This window comes from Myotis yumanensis, unplaced genomic scaffold (assembly GCF_028538775.1).
Source record: "Myotis yumanensis isolate MYYU_CA2020_CCGP unplaced genomic scaffold, mMyoYum1.0.hap1 SCAF_4, whole genome shotgun sequence".
Classification (NCBI taxonomy): domain Eukaryota; kingdom Metazoa; phylum Chordata; class Mammalia; order Chiroptera; family Vespertilionidae; genus Myotis; species Myotis yumanensis.
Window position 1 is genome coordinate 6,672,078 of NW_027223755.1, and position 19,593 is coordinate 6,691,670.

General features: G+C 48.7%; 1 protein-coding gene across 2 annotated transcripts in view; it reads left to right on the top strand.

The window, feature by feature from the left end:
* LIFR (LIF receptor subunit alpha) overlaps positions 1-19,593 on the top strand; it is a 73,284-nt gene that overhangs the window by 10,288 nt on the left and 43,403 nt on the right. For both annotated transcript variants that reach the window (XM_070411807.1, XM_070411806.1), the window contains exons 2-4: positions 13,235-13,395; positions 15,238-15,352; positions 19,451-19,590. In XM_070411807.1, coding sequence (XP_070267908.1) covers positions 13,257-13,395; positions 15,238-15,352; positions 19,451-19,590 — 394 coding nt within the window. In that variant the 5' untranslated portion in view covers positions 13,235-13,256. The remainder of the gene's footprint in view (positions 1-13,234; positions 13,396-15,237; positions 15,353-19,450; positions 19,591-19,593) is intronic.

A 19,593-nucleotide genomic window follows, 5' to 3' on the forward strand; every position in this document is an offset into this window, starting at 1 on the left:
CGCGTGGTAATGACTGCCCTCCCCTCTCCTGCTCGGGGCGCCTGCCTTTTCCTAAAGCTTCTGATGAAACTTCTGAAGAAGCCTCCGTGTGTTTAAAGCTCTCACACACAGATCTGCAGAGGCCCTGCCTTTCAGACCAGTGGTTCTCAACCTTCCTAATGCCGCGACCCTTCAATACAGTTCCTCATGTTGTGGTGACCCCCAACCATAAAATTATTTTCGTTGCTAATTCATCACTGTAATTTTGCTGCTGTTATGAATCCTTATGTAAATATCTGACATGCAGGATGTATTTTCATTGTTACAAATTGAACATAACTAAAGCATAGTGATTAATCACAAAAACAATATGTAATTATATATGTGTTTTCCGATGGTCTTAGGTAACCCCTGTGAAAGGGTCGTTTGACCCCCAAAGGGGTCGAGACACACAGGTTGAGAACCGCTGCTTCAGCCGCACACACATCAACATGTTTACTGCGTGTGCCTCCTGGCTGAGTGATCAGGGAGCCCCCCGTGTGGGCAGCCTGAGAATCGGGGAGCAGGTGAAGCCAGAAGACACAGTGGCTGCCTGAGCAGAAGCTGCTGGTTGGAGGGTAGGAGCCTGCAGTTGTGAGATGAGTAATTTCCGGGGGCTAATGGACAGCCGAGTGACGGGTTCTCCGACGGCCGTGGCTACTTGACGTTTGCTGGGAGAGTAGACCCCACACAGAAAGGAAGGTGTAACTGGGAGGTGACAGATGTGTTAATGAACTTGACTGCAGTAATCACTTCACAGTGTATATAGCAAATCATCACGCTGTACACTTTAAGCACATAAACCTTTTTGTCAGTTCCCCCCCAGTAAGGCTGGGGGGAAAGTAGGGAGTTGGCTGCACCGATGGGGGGATGGGATAAGAACACTTAGAGTAAGACCTGTATTGGGGTGGGAACTTATAATAATTTGGGCAGTAACAGAGGCAATGATAATAGCTTCTGTTACATAATAACACTGCCTTTATGTTGTGTTATCAACTTGGGCATTTTTCAGGCTAAAAATGCCTCCCCCAATTTTAATACCACTGGAGGGCAGGGTTTTCGACAGGCTTTGTGATGGAGTGAGGCGACAAGACACGCCCCTCTCTTATTTTGGCAGTGGCTTTGCCTTATGGGTCCATTTCACTGACCAGTCTTTTATGTTTTTTCTACGTGTTGCTGCTAAATCAGATCTGCTCCAGCCGGTGAGTGTTCGTTTTCTGCCTGTTATTGTTGCCATCATCATTGTCTGAAACTGCCTGTGCCAAATTAACCTTACTGAACTAGGGGTAGTTCGTTGGACAAATTCATCGGAATCCTCATTATTTCATCCAGTATGTTTGCTATTTTGTCCATGTTTTAACCTGTAGATTTGATTAATGTGATCCCTGCATCTTCATCCAATTCATTAGTCACAGTGTTAGGAACTCTGTCACATCTGCCTGCAGCCTTGTCCATGTGGACGGCATCCATTAATCAGCACCGTTGGTTACATAGTGAAAGGACCGCCCCCCCACCCCCGTACTCTTTTTTTACAATTCTGTATTTCTTCATCTTGCACATAAATATTTTTCAGTAAGATCTTGTTCAAACCAAGACACCTCCTGTGTGTTTCTGACCCCCGCTTTCCCAGTGCAGTAGCTTTGTCAGATAACGGGGTGCGGTGGGACTGGGCACCCCACCCCAGGGCCCCTCTCACGTGCGTCCTATCATTGAATCCAGGATCCACATCTGGCTCACATGTCACTGGTCTGTGGAATCTGCTTCTTGAGAGTGTCTCTTTGCTAAGTAGTTTTGCCCAATGCCAGTTACTTCAGGATCTGTTGTGTTTTTCATTCTGCCTTCCACCCTTCTGTAGAAGACTCAAGAAAACGTAAGTTGCAGGTTTTTTGGTGTGTTTTTCTTTTTGAGAGAGAAGCATTTGTATTCTAAAATGATGCTCAGGATTTCGAGATTTGGGATTCAACAATACCATAGAGCAGTGGTTCTCAACCTTCTGGCCCTTTAAATACAGTTCCTCATGTTGTGACCCAACCATAACATTATTTTCATTGCTACTTCATAACTGTAATGTTGCTACTGTTATGAATCGTCATGTAAATATCTGATATGCAGGATGGTCTTAGGCGACCCCTGTGAAAGGGTCGTTCGACCGCCAAAGGGGTCGCGACCCACAGGTTGAGAACCGCAGCCATAGAGAAAGAGAAAGACTATTCGAGTTCTTTTGGTGAGAAGAGCCCTTAGGTTCAGACCCCAAAGAGTGTTAAGAAAGCATTCAGGCACATTTATGTCAAAAACCTGTGCGCTGACATGAAAGTCTTCAAACAGTTTATATCTTCAGGTTATTTCAGCAGCAAGACCAGAAGTTTTTAACGCCAATACATTTTGAAACAGGTTGTTAACTGGCGCCCTAAGAACTGTGTTTGGCCTGCGTGTGTGTTTTGTTTGGCCCGTGCAAGGTTTTTGAAAAAAAATTGGAGTTAGGTGCCAGCATTTACAAATAAGGAGATCTCACATTAAGAAACAACAACAAACCTGCATTTCTGGCCCTCTTGGAAAACCCTGAAGGTCGTGACTACCCTGGGCTCGGGCTCCTACAGGAGGCGCCCCAGCAGTGAGCAGCTAACTGCCCCCACTCCTGGCATTTCCTTTGACCACCTTCCGCTGATGGGCTGGTCCTCCAGTAAGTGTGAGCTTGCACCTGCTGCCATAAGAGCTAAGCAATTAAAAGCATACTTAGAGTTGGAAGGAGAGCAGGAAGGTGGTGGCTGGCGGGTTCTCTTTGTTCCCTGAACTGCCGGGCCTTTGTCATGATGTGATAGATGGAGATGCTTGGTAAAGCAGGTAGTATTTCCCCCAAGAGCAGCACTAAGCCGAGGGTGCGGGGGTGATCGGCATGCCTGATCACATTCTCCATCCTCTAGTTCGCAGAGGAGACAAACCAGGTGTGACATCTAAGAATAATGCAACTATAAATTTTTTATGACATTTAATGTTGGGAAAGTAGGCCCTGGGTCATAGCTGTGTCATGTCAGAGCTGTTAGGGGGTTGGTCTCAGGTCACATACCTGCCACTTAGTCATTGGCGGGTGAGGGACTGGAGCCCAGCGCTTCACTCCGGTTCAGTGAGTTTTGCTCCACATTTTCCAGTGCAGTGTCATGGTCTAGGGGTGAGATTTATAGTAAGACCTGGATGGAAATCCAAGCTCTGCCCCTGACTCGCTGAGTGCCCGCAAGCGAGTGTCAAAACCTGTCGGTGGAGAATAAACTGACCTCATAAGGTTGTTATAGGGTTAAACTTGATATTGCATGTAAAGAACATAAAACCGTGCCTGCTCGTAATAAACATAAACAATGCATGATATCTGAGAAACAACACCTGAGAACTTCATGGCAAACCAGTGCATTCAAAAACGTATCATTCAGCTTTCTCCCTGGAATATAAAGCAACCATTGGGTGTCATCAAAGTATTTGAAGTCCTTGCCACAGACTCCATTGGGATGGATCTGTTCAAGCCACTAAGTAAATGAATATGTAGCACCTGTAAAGCCCCCTTGGATGCAAGATGTGATCTCCCTGCTCGTAGGGAGGTCATAGCTGATGGGGAAAGGGGGTGGGGGGAAGGGAAAGAAGAATCTCTGGAATACCTGGTGGGATCTGACAGAGGCCCACGTGGAAGTTAGACGGAGTGCAGTGGGAGCATTCAGAGAGCTTGTGGCCACGGTCTGCCCGGGGAGTGGTAAGAGGAGAGCAGGTTGTGGAGTCCAGGTTTGAGTTTGTCTTGCTCGCAGTCAGGCGCAGCCTTCTGGCGTTTAGCCTGGAGTTTGAACCAATGAAGACCCTTCCTCTCTGTAAAAAATCAATAAAATACATTTTTTTAAAAATCACTTGTAAAAAAAAAAAAATTAAAAAAAAAAGAGGGTTAAAAATAAAGGTGAGGTTTAAAGCCGGGACAGTCATTGTGGAAGATGGATTGTCGAGGCGCTTGCTGGAGGCCATGGGATGAATGAGTAGTGATTTGGATGCCCTGAGCCAGGGCCCTGGAAGTGGAGATTGAGGTAGAGGGGAGGGGAAAGAATCCAGGCCTGTGTTGGGGGTAAATCTGGTGAGTCGGTGGAAGGGGTGGGGAAGGAGGAGGAATCAAGCGAGACTCTTGCTTGGTGCCGTGAAGGGACCGGGGCGCACGAGAGCCACTTTGGAAGGGAAAGTGAGTTTCATTTCGTGCATGTGGGGTTTTTGAGCAATCTCTGAAATATCCGAGTGATATTTAGTATCAAAGTGTTGTCATTCCCGAAGGACCCCATCTGAGTGGATTGGTGTGGATAGGCAAGAAATCGCCCACTAGACGATTCATCCGGAACTGGAAGGAGGCCAGTGCAGGGCACACAGATTTGGAAGTCATTAGTTAGGAGTGGTTGGTGCTTACAGCCCTCAGAACAGATGATGCTGTGCGGTGAGGGACAGTGGGGTGGAGGGGCAGTGGGCCAGGGGCCCACCAAGGGCTTGGCAAGGAGTGGCACCCTGAGGACCTCTCAGGTCAGTGCGGGGAGGGATGGGTTGTTTAATGAAAGGTTTTGGGATAAGCGCTAACCATTTGGTAGGGATGAGTCCTGACTCATACTGTTCACCAAAATTAATTTCATGTGGATTACAGCTTAAGGCTTAACATAGCAAAAGCCGTAGTGTACTTGATGACAGTATAGGTGACAATTTACATAATCTTGGCATGAGAGGGAAGTTTTGTTCAGAACCCATAAAGGACAAAATTGAGAAATCTGACTTAATGAAAGTCAAACAGAAACCTCATTGGAAAGTGAGAAAGCAAACTGGACACTAGATTTACAGCGTGTATAACAGTTAATGTGCATCTTGGGATATTTCTTTCTTACCAAGCAGTGAGGAAGAGATTAATACCTAATGAGGGAAAAAACAGGCAAAAGATAGAATAAGCAGTTTATAACTAAAACATTGCAAATTACCAGTAACCATCTGAAAAGGGCATTTTGACCACACAACCCAGGAAATGCATTTATAGCCAAACAGTTGGAAAAGATTAACATTTAAGACAAAAGATATTCCTGCCTAGCCTGTGTAGCTCAGTGGGTGAGCGTCCACACAGGAACCAGGAGGTCATGGTTCGATTCCTGGTCAGGATACCTGTCCAGGTTGCAGGCTGGAGCCGCTGTAGGGGGTGTGCAGGAGGCAGCCAATCGATGTTGTTCCTCTTTCATCATAGATGTTTCTATCTTTCTATCCCTTCCTCTCTCTCTAAAAATCAATAAAAACATTTTATAAAAAAGATATTCCATGGTCTCGGTGAGATTGTGAGGAAGCAGGTGCTGGGGGACAGAGCGCCCCTGAATCTCTCTGAAGGTCAGCTTTGACCATGCTTTCTGCATTTTAAAGATCTTGTGGATGTTTTTGAACGAGAAGGAGGGTTCTTTAGGTTGTTCCTTTCCTGTAATAATAGATCATTTCATCATTGTGATAGAGGGACAAACAAGTTCATTTGTGTGCTGGGCATTTATTAACCTTTATGGAAGGCTGCGCCTGCCGGTCACTTTCTCCAGTGTGATAGAGCTTCCGGTGGCCCCTGAGGGTGGGGAGGATGGAGTGTGGGGGACATCCTCAGGGGAGTTCCTTAGATGCCCTGGTTTGAGGGGGAGCCCCAAGACCAGCGGCAGTGTGGAGCGTTAGGGGAGCTGCAGTCGGCCGGCCCTCTGTGGTGTGGAGCGAGGGGGGTGGTGGTCACGGGAAGGGCCTTGTCTGCAGGCGGAGCAGGAGCTGAGGTGTGGAGAATGGGGGCCTGGGATGCGCCCACAGTGATGCGCTCCTGTGTTTTGATGTGTGCGGCTGATCATGAGCTGGCTCTCGATGGACCGGGAAGTCCTCCCTGGGGTGAAGACGGCCAGACTGGTGTAAGGACCCTGAGAAACACAAGTCTGGACGGCAGGGTAAAAAGTTCCTGGGAATCCAGAAAACTGTAAAAATGACAGGAACATTCTATCTGAATGCAGACCCAGAAGTAACTGCGGTGCTTTTGGCAGAATCCACTAAGATGTATTCTTCTCACAGAGCAGGAGTTGAGTTTCAGTTACCCTCCTGCACGCAGCGCACACTGACACAGACCATGGGAACCGTGAGCCGCTGAGCTGTCCGGCTGGGACTCCCACGCTTCCTGGGTTCTCAGGCCCTTAGCGTTTTGTTAAAGGTTTCATGGCGCCCCCAGGTCAAAAGCAATACCTAACAGGTCCTTTTATGAAGTAGCTAGGTCCACACAGCTTACTAAGTATGTATAACCTGACACAGTAATAGCAGTTTAAAAAACCAATGCATATCAATATAAGGGGGGAATATTTTTCTTTCATTCGTAAACAGCCACACGTATGAACCTGTTAGGGACTGCATAGCTTCCCAACCTTTGGCACCAGACTGGACACCTCCACCCTCATTTTCATTTCTCTCTCTCTCTTTTTTTTATGAATTGATTTTAGAGAGAGAGGGTTGTGAGAGAGAGAGAGATTTGTCGTTCCACTTTTTTATGCATTCATTGGTTGATTCTTAGAAGTGCCCTGACCAGCCCGCAACCTTGGTGTGTTGGGATAACCCTCTAACCATCTGAGCTCCCTGGCCAGGGCTCATGCCCATCCCTGCATTGAGTTCTGGATGGTGCTTGTGTTTCATCACAGCGACTCTCCCCTTCACAAAGACATGACGCCATCGAAAGGCCTGCAGCATGGCCTTGGAGGGCCACTGAGCTGTCTGGAGCTGAAGGTTCTGACAGTGTTGAACAGATAACACTTTCTTTGCTTTGAAAATGTAAAATATACCGTAATATCCAGTTCATTTGCTTCTGTGCCTGGGGGCTCCTCGGTGCAGGGTCTGGGAACCACAGCTCGAATTTATACTCCGAGTGTCAGCAGTACTTAGGTTACCCAAAGCCCAACAAATCAAAAGCCTAGAGCGTGGACATGTATTCCTTTGTGTCTGGCTATTCACTCATCCATCTGCCAGCTTAGCATTTTCAGTGTCTGCTCAGTGCCGGGTGCTGACGGTGAACAGTGAAGCTGTTTTAATTTTAATAATAATGCATGTTTTAATTTTTTTTTTTACAAGTGATTTTTTTTTCAGTGATGGAGCTGGCAGGCTGTTGGAGGATTACAAACTCTGGAAGGGATACCTCCGGGCAGGGCCAGCACACTGAGGGTGAGGAGCCGGGTAGTACATGTTTTTGGCTTTGCAGGCCTTTGCAGTCTTTGTGGAAGCCACTCAACCCTAACGCTGCTGCGGTGGGAAGTAGCCGGGGGCCTTGCACAAACTATGGGCGTGGCTGCGTTCTAGTGAAACTGCTTACGGAAGCGCAGGTGGATGAGTCTGGCTCCTGGTCCCAGTTGGTGGAGCCCCTGCAGTGGGGTGTAAAGTGTGGAAGCAGAGGAGCGCGCAGCTGGCCTCCTGGAGGGAATGCCGAACGCCTGGCACAGGTGTGGTGAGCTCTCCCACCTCCTACCTGGGGGTTCCCAGGTGAGTTGAGGACAGTGGCAGAAAGGAGTGGAGAGGGAATTCTAATCAGAAGGCAAAATATGTGCGAATACGGAGTCATGAAGGAATACCGCAGCTTGGGAATAGTATCAGTTTTAATATCTGGAATGAGATTGGGGGTGGGGAAGGGAGACACAGGGCTACTTCTCAGGGTGAAAACTCCAGTTTCATGGATCATTTCTCCTTTATTTTTTTGGTTAGTCCTCCTCACCCGAGGATATTTTTCCATTGATTTTTAGAGAGAGTGGAAGAGGGGAGAGACAGAGAGAAACATCGATGTGAGAGAGACACATCAATTGGTTGCCTCCTGCACACGCCCCAACCAGGGCCAGAAATCGAGCCTGCAACCGAGGTATGTGCCCTCGACCGGAATTGAACCCGGGACCCTTCATTCAGTCTGCGGGCCGATGCTCTATTCCAGCGGTTCTCAACCTGTGGGTCGCGACCCCTTTGGCGGTCGAACGACCCTTTCACAGGGGTCGCCTAAGACCATCCTGCATATCAGATATTTACATTATGATTCATAACGGTAGCAACATTACAGTTATGAAGTAGCAACGAAAATAATTTTATGGTTGGGTCACAACATGAGGAACTGTATTTAAAGGGCCAGAAGGTTGAGAACCACTGCTCTATTCACTGAGCCAGATCAGCTAGGGCTCATTTCTCATTTTTGTTTTCTACCTCATTGTTGGGGGTGAATCACATCCTGTAGTAGCCTTTCCTGAGAATGGGTTCCTGGCTAGCGGCTGCCACCTTCAGAGACTCGGCGGGCAGCTGGGTTTGCACCTGCCTGTGCAGTGCGGTCCCTGCCCTGCTCTCTAGGCATCTGCATTGTTCGTCTGCTGGTGCAGCAAGAGACGGCTAACCTAAATTTGAAGATTAGCTCCTGGAATTTTGTAAAAACGCGTCCTCCTCTAAGAGTAAGGCGCGGGTGGGGAGAAAAGCAAATTCTGACAGTGTCATGACCAGAAGGGAGCAGAGACAAGTTCACGGGTCCTTTTCCTGGAAAGACACCTGAAGGCTCTGTCCACCTGTTGATCAGCCTCAGATAAGTCTGCTTGAACGTTTTGCCCGGAAGAGAAACGAGATCTGTTACAAACAGAGTACTGCATCGCCCACATCGGCGGCCGCCAAGCTCTCGGACCTCGCAGCCCGCCAGTGCTCCCGGACCACGGTGGCGACCGCTGCCTCAATGACTTGCTCAGGATGTTCTCTGTCAGTGGGGTGACAAAGTGCTCATCATCCTGCCTGTTTGAGGTTATCCGGGCGTTGGGGACGCTGCCCTCGATGCTTCTGTTCCCGAGAGCCCCCACCCTGATGCCCCCTGACCTCCCCGGGGTGGTCTGATCAGTTGCTCTTGTGGCGCCGGCCTGGGCCAGGAGTGTGTCCACCCGAGTGTGGCCCAGCAGGAGTGCAGCGCCGCAGCCTCCCTTTGGAAGTGCCCCGTGTGGCCTGAGCAGAGCCGGCCTCTGTGCCCTGCCTGAGGCCGAGGTGGGAGGTTAAGGGATTTGGCCTCAGTCTCACTGCTGGTTAGTGATGGAGCCGGGGTGACATCTGAGTCCGCAGCGCCTGGCTTGGGTGGGCCTCAGTGCCTCCACCCCCTGCCCTTGCCACTTCGTGGGACACCCTTTTTTTTTTTTTTTTTTTTTTTTTAGGACGACTGGGAATTTGTAGTGAGGGGCTGTCTCACTTCAAGGTCATGCTCAGCCAGCCAGTGAATATGGTGTGTGGTTATTTTTGTCTCCTTCATTCAGTTATTCCCATACAGACGATGGCATTCGATTACATTAGCAACTTGCGTTTTAGACGTTACGTGAGTACATTTCCATTCTGATAAGTCATTTTGATGACACTGGACTTGACTAGAAAGTGGTTCATCCTGAGAATCATTGGTCACTGTACCCACGTGTGGTCGGCCTCGTGTATGTTTGGGTTCTGGTTGTTTAAGCTGTTGGGGACCCGTCCTCGGTTTTGGACAGCGCTCAGCAGCAGCCGCGCAGGGCCTGGCCATGTCCTTCCTCTAAGGCAGCGGTTCTCAACCTGTGGGTCGAGACCCCTTTGGCGGTCGAATGACCCTTTCACAGGGGTCGCCTAACACCATCCTGCATATCAGATATTTACATGATGATTCATAACAGTAGCAACATTACAGTTATGAAGTAGCAACGAAAATAATTTTATGGTTGGGTCACAACATGAGGAACTGTATTTAAAGGGCCAGAAGGTTGAGAACCACTGCACTAAGGAGAGTGTTTTCTGGATTCTCCTCTCAGGCCCTGGATTCTCCTACCAGGCTCTGGGTTCTCCTATCAGGCTCTGGGTTCTCCTGTCAGGCCCTGGATTCTCCTACCAAGGTCTGGATTCTCCTCTCAGGCCCTGGATTCTCCTACCAGGCTCTGGGTTCTCCTATCAGGCTCTGGGTTCTCCTATCAGGCTCTGGGTTCTCCTACCAGGCTCTGGGTTCTCCTATCAGGCCCTGGATTCTCCTATCAGGCTCTGAGTTCTATCAGGCCCTGGACTCTCCTATCAGGCTCTGAGTTCTATCAGGCCCTGGATCCTCCTATCAGGCTCTGAGTTCTATCAGGCCCTGGATTCTCCTATCAGGCTCTGAGTTCTAACAGGTTCTGGATTCTCCTGTCAGGCTCTGGTGATTTAGATGTTGGATTTCCTTTCCTTTATCAAGTCCCTGTATCTATCTCCTGTGACATTTTCTATTTTTGTCTTTTGTTTCCTCTGAAAGATTGCTCAATGTTTTTATCTGTCTTTGAAAAAATTTTAATATTAAGCAATGTCTTCAACTTGTAAGAGCTATTTTTATTCCTGATTATTCCTTTTTCATTGCATCCTCTTTTTTTTTTAACTTTCTGAAGTCTCCCTGTGCAGAAGACAGTTTATTCTCTCCATTTCTTTTTTATTGAATTTACTGGAGTGACATTGGTTTACCAAACCACACAGGTTTCAAGTGCACAGCTCAGTAAAACATCGCTGCACAGTGCGTCGTGCGCCCGTGGCCCCAGGCACAGGCTCTTGGTTTTTTGTGTTGTTGTTTTTTTTTGTTAATCCTCACCTGAGGATATTTTTCCATTGATTTTTAAAGAGAGTGGAAGGGAGGGGGAGAGACTAAGAGAGAGAAACATTGATGTGAGAGAGAGAGACATCTAGTGGCTGCCTCTCGCACGCACCCAGACCAGGGCCAGGGATTGAGCCTGCAACCGAGGTACATGCCCTTGTCCGGAACCAAACCCGGGACCCTTCCGTCGGTGGGCCAACACTCTGTCACTGAGTCAGACAGGCCAGGGCAAGTCTCTTGTGTTTATGGCTGGGCCATGTTTGCGGTGAGAATACTGTTTAGAGGTGGCTGTCTGTCGTCTTTTTCCTTTTAGTTTTTCCACGTTCTCCCAAATTTCTCGGGGGATAATTTTTATTTGCCTTGTCATTGTTCAGTTTACCCTTAATTTCTCTTTCATGTCATCTGCTTTGCATATACAGGGTGGGGCGAAAGTAGGTGGTGTATAGTTGTGAGGATGTGACACAGTTTATATTCTTGTATTGATTATTATAGTGTTTATTTGTATTCGTCTTCTGTAAACCTGCCTTGCCCACCCCTGTATGTTTTGTGATCCTCGGCAGTCTGTGCCAGTATAAAAGTTAGACATTAGGTCTAACAAGGAGTCTTCCGTACGTTGGAGGATGTGTCGGCTGGCAGGCTTCATTCCACGAGAGTGGACGGGAACGTGTACCCTGAGGACTGCCTCAGCGTCAGATGTGGGCAGCTTCCCTCTTTGGGCGCCCGTGACTTTGTTAGCTGCTCTGGGTCCTCGACTGTTCTTTGTGTCTGTAGGGAGAATGCCTCTGTGGTGTGGGGAGTGGGAGCACATCAGAGTGGACTTCTGTGAACAGACCTTCAAATCCCTTCAGTTCAGCCTCAGACATCACTGCCTCCTCCTTCGTGCATCCTGAGAGGGTTCACATGGCACCCACCTCCACCATCGCTTCTTATGGGGTCTCCCTGTACCTCCCACAACACACAGAAGGCACTTACAGGACCTACTATCTGCTTGGCACTCTTCCAAGTGCATTTTAGATATTTTCTCATTTAATCTTCACAACAGACTTATGGGGAAAATACAGTTATCAGCCCACTTCACAGATGAGGAAACAGGCCCAGAGAGGTCGAGATCACACAGTAGGTGGCAGAGCTGAGGTTCAGACCGCATCTGTTTGTGTCTTTTGTCTATTTCTTTTTTATTTTTGATCTGTGTTATAAGCTGCACACTGTCCTCCCTGTAGTGTGTCGGTGAGACCCTCCATCCCTCACCACCTGATGCCCCTCCACTCAGAACCCTGGCCCTCGCCTCTGACATGCTCAGCTGGACTCCAGTTCCCCTGCCTCGGCTCCCGCCCCCCCTCCCGCCCCCCCCCCCGGAATCTATCCTCCATGCAGCAGCTGGAGGAATATTCTCAGATTGGTGACTTCTCCTCTCAACCCCGTTAAACCCCATACCCTTCCCTTGGCCATGACCAGCCCACGTCTCTTTGCCTCTCCCTGCTCTCGGCCCCTCTTCCTGGGAAGCTTGTCCTTGTCTTAGGGACTTGGTACTTGCCGCCGCTCTGTCCCCTGATATTGTCATGGTATCTGCGCATCAGTCAGATCTCACTCACGCTCGCGCACACATTGACCTACTCTAGTTTTCAAAGAGCGTCGCAGGATGGTAAAGCTCTTATTTGTTCAGGTGTGTGTCTTTCCGAACTGGAGTCTGAGGTCCTTGAGGGCAGGGACCTTGTCTAGTTTGGTGATGTGCCCGGTGCCTGGAGGAGGACCTGGCCCTTGGGCTGCTGCCCCGGCCCCTCCCTGCCGCCCACCAGGGCAGTCACTGTTTTCAAGCAGCAAATTTTCAAGCGCGATGTGCTTATGTTCCATTACCAGTATATTTGTCACATCTGCAAACCCCCATCTTACTTTCCCCATTTTTTTCTTTACTTTTTAAACTACTTAAATGTATGTGAAATAGAAACTTTATACCACAGTGTCAATGGAAAACTGATATTGTCAAAAACAAGTGACTATAAAGGAGAATGTAAACGAATTAATTTGAAATGTCATTCCATGGGTCACTTAAAATTGTCTGTCAGAGATTCAGTTTCATGCCCAGCTTTTCTGTACTCCGGTAGCATTGGAGCGGAGAGCAGCGTGCTCGGTCGTAGTCTTGAACTTGAAGCCCGTCATTTGAAAAGTGACCCTCTAATGCAGCAGTTTTCAACCTGTGGGTCGCGACCCCTTTGGGGGTCGAACGACCCTTTCACAGGGGTCGCCTAAGACCATCGGAAAACACATATATCATTAGATATTATTTTTGTGATTAATCACGATGCTTTAATTATGTTCAATGTGTAACAATGAAATTGGGGGTCACCACAACACGAGGAACTGTATCAAAGGGCCGCGGCATTAGGAAGGTTGAGAACCGCTGCTCTAATGGATCTGCAGCAACAGCTGTGTCCGATCGCTAATGTCTCCTAAAGCCCCGTCAGCGGAGCCCGGCTTCTCCCGGGTCATTTACGTGCCGGGTTTCAGGAGCCGTCCGTGTCTGCTTTCCGTGCCAGTGTGCACATGCCCAGCGCGAGGCCGGTGTGGGGAGACGCTGGAGCGCCGTGTGACATTCTCCTCCTCGTCTAGGGCTGACCACGCTGGACGGAGGATGGACATGGCCTCGTGTTTAGGACGACCGACCCGGATGGCGGCCAGCGAAGGGACGAGGATGACTTCACATTTCCGGTGGTTCTTGTCCACATTTATTCTTCTGTATTTAATGAATCAAGTCAATAGCCAGAAAAAGGGTGAGTGCCTTAGAGTCACAGAGAATGAACTGACTGCCATGCGGTCTTGTGTCTTCATTGAAACCTTTAGGGCTTGGGTGGTTAAAATCCGTTTCTTTGTCATCTTCTTTCTACATATGTTTGGTTTCTTTGTAAAAAGCCCTTGAATATAGATCTAAGTATTCTTTCCCCATTTTAAAAGCTCAGGTATAATTTACATTCAATAAAATTCACCCTTTTTGGAATCAGGTTCTGTGAATTTTGACAAATGCATTCGGTTATGTGGCCACCAGCACAAGGTAAAGAACAGTCTCTCCAGAACTTTCCCAGGCTCCTCTGGGCCAGCCGCTCCCATCCCCCCTCCAGCCACACTGACCGGCTTCTCTCTCTCTCCAGTGCCTTTCAGAATGTCCTATAAACGAAATCGAATACTGTATCTCTCTTTAACATGTTACTTGTTTTCGTTTTATTTAGCTACCTTAAGAATGTTTATTTAGATGTCACCTAATTTATTTCTAATTAAACATTATCCTTCTGCCCCTGGGTTAAGTGTGGATGTTATTTCCATTTCCCCAAGATCACGATTAAATAACTTCATTATAACTACTGATAATTTCTAATGTGAGCGCTTATAATGTTTTTGTTTTCTTTTATACAAACAGCTTTATGATTTAGTGCTGTAGTATATATCATGCCGACTCTATGTAAAAACTAGAGAAAAAGACTTTTTCATAGGCATTTATATACAACAGGGGTTTTTTTCCCAGCTGGGGTGCCGCAAGAATTTTTAAAACATGACTATTTAGTCAGGGGCACTGACCTCTTTTCCCTTAGATTGTCAACTAAGAAAATGACAACAGCCAACACACGAGTCATTGGGTGTGAATTAATTAAAATCATACCTATTTTTTTGTCCTCTTGGCAAAAAATATATTTTTTGGTGTGCCCCAGAATTTTAGTAATTAGTGTATGTGTGCCATGAGATGAAAAAGGTTGAAAATGGCTGATACAGAGAGTCTGAGGTAGAATACCTCTTTTATACTTTAATTGCTGTTCCCTCTCCCTCCCCCCCCCCCCCCGTCCTCCTCCCTCCCTCCCTACCTTTTCCCCCTTTCATCATTTCTCTTTCCCTCCTTTTGTGCCCTCCTTTCTTCGCAGTTTCCTCTTAGAATGACAGTTTTCCATTGCATAGCGCTGACCCGTTCCATGACGTAATGTTATTTTATAGATGTAGTAAGTACTGTTAGATTGTGATCTTCTGGATGGTTACTTTGCAATTGTTTAGGCCCACATGAACTATATATTTTTCAGATACTTGTGTGAGCTCATTACCGTATAAATTTAATATGCTGCATAAAAATCTGAAGGTTGGTTATGGGGTTTCTATGTAGGTGGCAGTCTGGTAGCCAGCAGTGAGGCAGGAGTGGCTGGGAGTGTCTAGAGCCCTGTTTGTGGGAAAGACATAGCTTTTACCTAGAGTTATTTTTTCCTTTTTTTTTAGTAAATGAGGCTCTTGGAGATAAAAATTCTCCTAGGCCCCAGCTGGGTCCCACCACGGAGTCCACACAGGCGCTCCTCTATTTGTCTTCGTTGCCTGGAAGTGGAATTTTTGATGGAAGTCTACCCCCTGAGTGGTTAGCGGTTGGCCCACTTTCATCAGGTTACTCTGGAGCTTTTTTAAGCCGGAGCTACAAAAAGAAATATAAAACCAGCCCCCTCCTGGGCCTGCAGGCTCATCTCAGCACAGAGCGTGGGCCCGCTGCAGACACACATGCTTGTACCTATTGAATACAGTTTGACTTGCTCTTTGCAGAGCAGTTCCATCATTAAGCACGGTGTGTGTATGTGGTTTCTCGTCTCCAGGCGCCCCCCGTGACGTGAAGTGTGTAACCAGCGATTTGCAAGCGTGGAACTGCTCTTGGAGAGCGCCCTCGGGAGCGGGCCGCGGTGCTCTTTACGATGTTTGCATCCAAAACAGGTAATGGAAATGCTTCGATTCATTGACAGCTCCCGCCTAAAAGTAAAAGTTCTCTCTTTAATTTTAGAGCATAGCGATTTTGTTCTGTACATTTTATGAAGGAAATCTGAAATCTGAGCTCTCTGTTTCCTACAAATGCTGACTCTTTCATCAGTCGGGAATAGGTGGCACACCCGGCCTGTGGGTGGGTGCTGATCTTTCCGGGGAAGGTTCGCTGGTCTGTCCCAGGCCAGCGTCTGCCTATATTGGTGAGGCCAGTGGTTCCCAACATGGGGCACATGCCCCACAGGGGGGCAATTTGATTTTTAAGGGGGGGCGATTAGAGCATGAGTGATTAACAGTGAATTTTTTGCATTGCTTATGGTTTTAGGGGCCTCATATACAGTATATAAATATATATTGTGACATTTATGCATTTCAGGTCTTTATTTTATATGTTTTGAAACTTTATTTTCTATTTTTTCATATGACTTCATATTATTTTTTTTAACAATTTCTTAGTGATTTCTTCCTCAGTACTTCAAGTATCCTTTCGTCCTTTCATTTTTCTCTTTTATGGACGCCATGTTCTTTGGAAGCTTGTTTAGACCAAGTGAATAGCCTTTTAGGCTTCCTCCATGTGAATAGGAGTTCACTATTTGAATAATAAGAATTATATGTCACTGGGTGGGGGGCATCAGGATTTTAGAGATGCTTAGTTGGGGCATGGCCAGAAAAAGGTTGGGAACCGCTGTGTTAGGCTGAAGTTTGGACTGTGCCTCACAGAATATGTCGGTAACGGAGGCTTACCAGCTGGTCCTTCGCCCTCATGTGCAAGGTCTGGAGTACGAGCTCAGGGCTGACTGGCTGTTTGTGGCCACGGGAGCCCCGGGTTCCTCTGTCCCCGCTGCTCCGCCCTCCTCGGCATGTGGTCACGTGGTTCAGGATGAGGCCTGAGGAGCGGCTGTCATGTCTGCATCCCGGAAAGCGGGAGGAGAAGAGGGTGCTCTTCCTTAGGGACACTTCCGAGAAGTGCCACTCACACCTGCGCTACGTCCCACGGGCGGAACCCGGGCAGACGGCTAAGCCGACGGGCACAGGGCTGGGCCCTGCTTTCTCCCAGCCGGGTGGCAGTGTGCCCAGATACACAGCGGGTTCATGTCAATAAGGAAAAAGGGGAAGTAAACCTTCGGAGGCAGGTGGCAGGTTCTGTCACACCTCCTGACCCGCTCAGGTAAGCTGGAGAGGGCTAGACGCTCCGAAGGCCGGGCTTGAGGCCTTTGGGCTGCCCGCGAGCCAGATCATGCTCCTCCCCCATCCCATCCCATCCCATCCCATGGGATTGTCTAAATTGGGGGGTGGGGAACCATTTTCCTGACAAGGGCTATTTAGATATTTATAACACCATTTGTGGGGCATGCAAAATTATCAAATTAAAAATTGGGATGCACTATTTGGTCAAACATTTAACTAACTCGTCCCTAATGCCTTGGCAGGGCCAGGCCCAATGGTTTCGGGGGACTCATACGGCCCTTGGGCAGGGTGCTCCCCATCCCTGGTCTCAGTGATTCCAGAGGGTCCCACTGAGCAGCTCCAGGTCCCGTTGGCTGATGGGCGGTCTTCATGTAAATGGACGTAAATGTGTATTGACATACACTCGGGTTTTTTTCTCATTTGGAGGGCATTGAGGGGCTGTTGTCCTAAGAACTGGGGTAATTTATCAGTTTGGATGAGTTCGGTTGTGTTGCAGAAACAACCCTCACTTCTCATCTCTTTACTTCCTGCTGCGAAAACACAGGATGCTTTGCCACATGTGTCCTGTGCTGTCTTGGGTCCGCTGGTAGCTCTGCTCAGGCCCAGACCCAGGGGCTGTGGTGACCCTGAAGCAGGGAGCGCAGCTGGAGGGTCTTCCCACTTCCGCCAGGAAGGGGAAGTGGTCATCTGACTTCACTCAGCGGTCCCTGCAAGGGAAGTCAGGTCTCCAGGCCCTGCGTGGAGGAGTGGGGAAGCGCAGTCCCAGCCTTCCAAAGTGTGGTGGAGAGCCCCGCAGGCCGCAGGGAGAGGAACTCAGTGCCGCCCCCAGGGGCTCCCAGGGGACAGACTGTGGGCTCAGTGCTGACGGGGTGTGTGGGGGCCAGCGAGCACCCGGCCCGGAGGGTGGCGGCCGCTCCAGAGACGCTGCTCGGAGGAAGTGTGGTGGGAGAAGGAAGACTCCGTTTTCTCAGCAGAAAAGGACAAAAGGCCAATCCAGGTGGAAAGAGGATTGGGCTCAGTGCGTGAACGGATGACATAGCAGGATTCCAAGGACTCGGGTGGTTTTGATGCCCCGAGCCCAGAGGGTTCTGGGCTCCGCACAGGAAAGAGTTCCAGCCCCGCGCCAGCCCCGTGGTTCAGTGCAGGGAGGGCACGAGGGAAGTGGTGAGGCCCAGTGCCTCCTCCCAGCAGCGCGGCGCCTCTCCTGATCTGAGAGGCAGGGAGGCCCCATCTCCAGAGGTGGAGCTGGTGGTGGTGTACTTTCTATGGAAAATAGCCGGTGTGGGGGAAAGAGAGTGGAAAAAGCACATTGGGATTCACTTTAACCTTTTCACGGTATATTTTGTGGTTTGTTTTTCTTTTCTGGTATGAGTAAACGTTTGTGGTATGAGCAAGTTATTGATATCAATCTTATCTCATGACTGCTTAGCCAAGTTTTGTGTCTGGTGGCAGGTAGCAGTCTGGCAGGTAGCAGGGAGCAGGGTAGTGGGTAGCAGGGCAGCAGGGTAGCAGGGTGGTGGGTAGTAGGGTAGCAGGGAGCAGGGTAGCAGGGTGGTGGGTAGTAGGGTAGCAGGGAGCAGGGTAGCAGGGTGGTGGGTAGTAGGGTAGCAGGGAGCAGGGTAGCAGGGTGGTGGGTAGCAGGGTAGCAGGGTGGTGGGTAGTAGGGTAGCAGGGAGCAGGGTAGCAGGGTGGTGGGTAGTAGGGTAGCAGGGAGCAGGGTAGCAGGGTGGTGGGTAGTAGGGTAGCAGGGAGCAGGGTAGCAGGGAGCAGGTAGCAGGGTGGTGGGTAGTAGGGTAGCAGGGAGCAGGGTAGCAGGGTGGTGGGTAGTAGGGTAGCAGGGAGCAGGGTAGCAGGGTGGTGGGTAGTAGGGTAGCAGGGAGCAGGGTAGCAGGGAGCAGGTAGCAGGGAGCAGGGAGCAGGGTAGCAGGGAGCAGGGTAGCAGGGAGGAGGTAGCAGGGAGCACGTAGCAGGGAGCAGGTAGCAGGGAGCAGGTAGCAGGGTAGTGGGTAGCAGGTAGCAGGCGCTGAGTCTAACATGGCTTCACTTGGGCCTGTTTGTTTACTTCTCGTGCCCCTTCCCTGTGTTAGCTGTGTGCTGCTGGCACCAAAAGAAGCCTCGCCATGAGCTGAGAGGAGGGAGCCCAGCGTTTGAAGTCCTCATCCCTGAGTGAATGATGTGAACAGGCTCCTGTTAGGTGCTGGGGTGCAGGCAGGGGTGTGGGCGCCACCAAGAGTCCCTTTGCTTGTGTTAACATTTTTCATGGGAAGTTAGAAATATGTATGAATAACAGTAAAAGAATGGAAACGTGTTTCATAAAGATACAAAGGGCCATGGAGCCACAGAGGAGACCGTCGCTTCTGTCCGAGAGGTGATGAGTGGGAAGTAGAAGCATTTTGAAGGCAGAGTTGCCCAGAAAGTTTGTTCAGTGAATCAGGAGCCAAGACAGAGGAGCAGACAAATCGAGGGTGTGTTTTTATGGGTGACAAGTAGCCAGTTTCCTTTCTGTGGTCAGGATCTGTTCGAAGAGAGGAGTGTTTAGGGAGGAGGGTGTGTGCAGTGGAAGGTAAGGCTGGAGAGGGAACTGGGGTCGGGTTTGAAGAGCATGCTGCAGTTCTGGTTCTTGAAGAAATCATCCATGCTTCCTCAACTTTCTACTACAATCTGGTGATTTTTCTTACACCCATATCGATGCACTTACCATTATACTCTCTTTTAGCATTCTTAAAATGCAGTTGTAACCTGTCGTGTTTTTGTGTACAAAGGAGCATAAACTATTTTCTAGTGCATTTTGTGTTAATCAAGGTTTAATGGAACTTGTTCTATTAATTTTATCTGCTGATTAAAATTTGATTTCTTATATTGCAGGTCCCGTTCTTGTTATCAGTTGGGGAAAACAAATACTAAAATCCCAACTCTTAAACCTGGGCAATATGAAATAACGATAAGCCCTCTACATGACTTTGGAAGTTCTATAAGCAAATTCATACTAAATGAAAAAAATGTGTGTA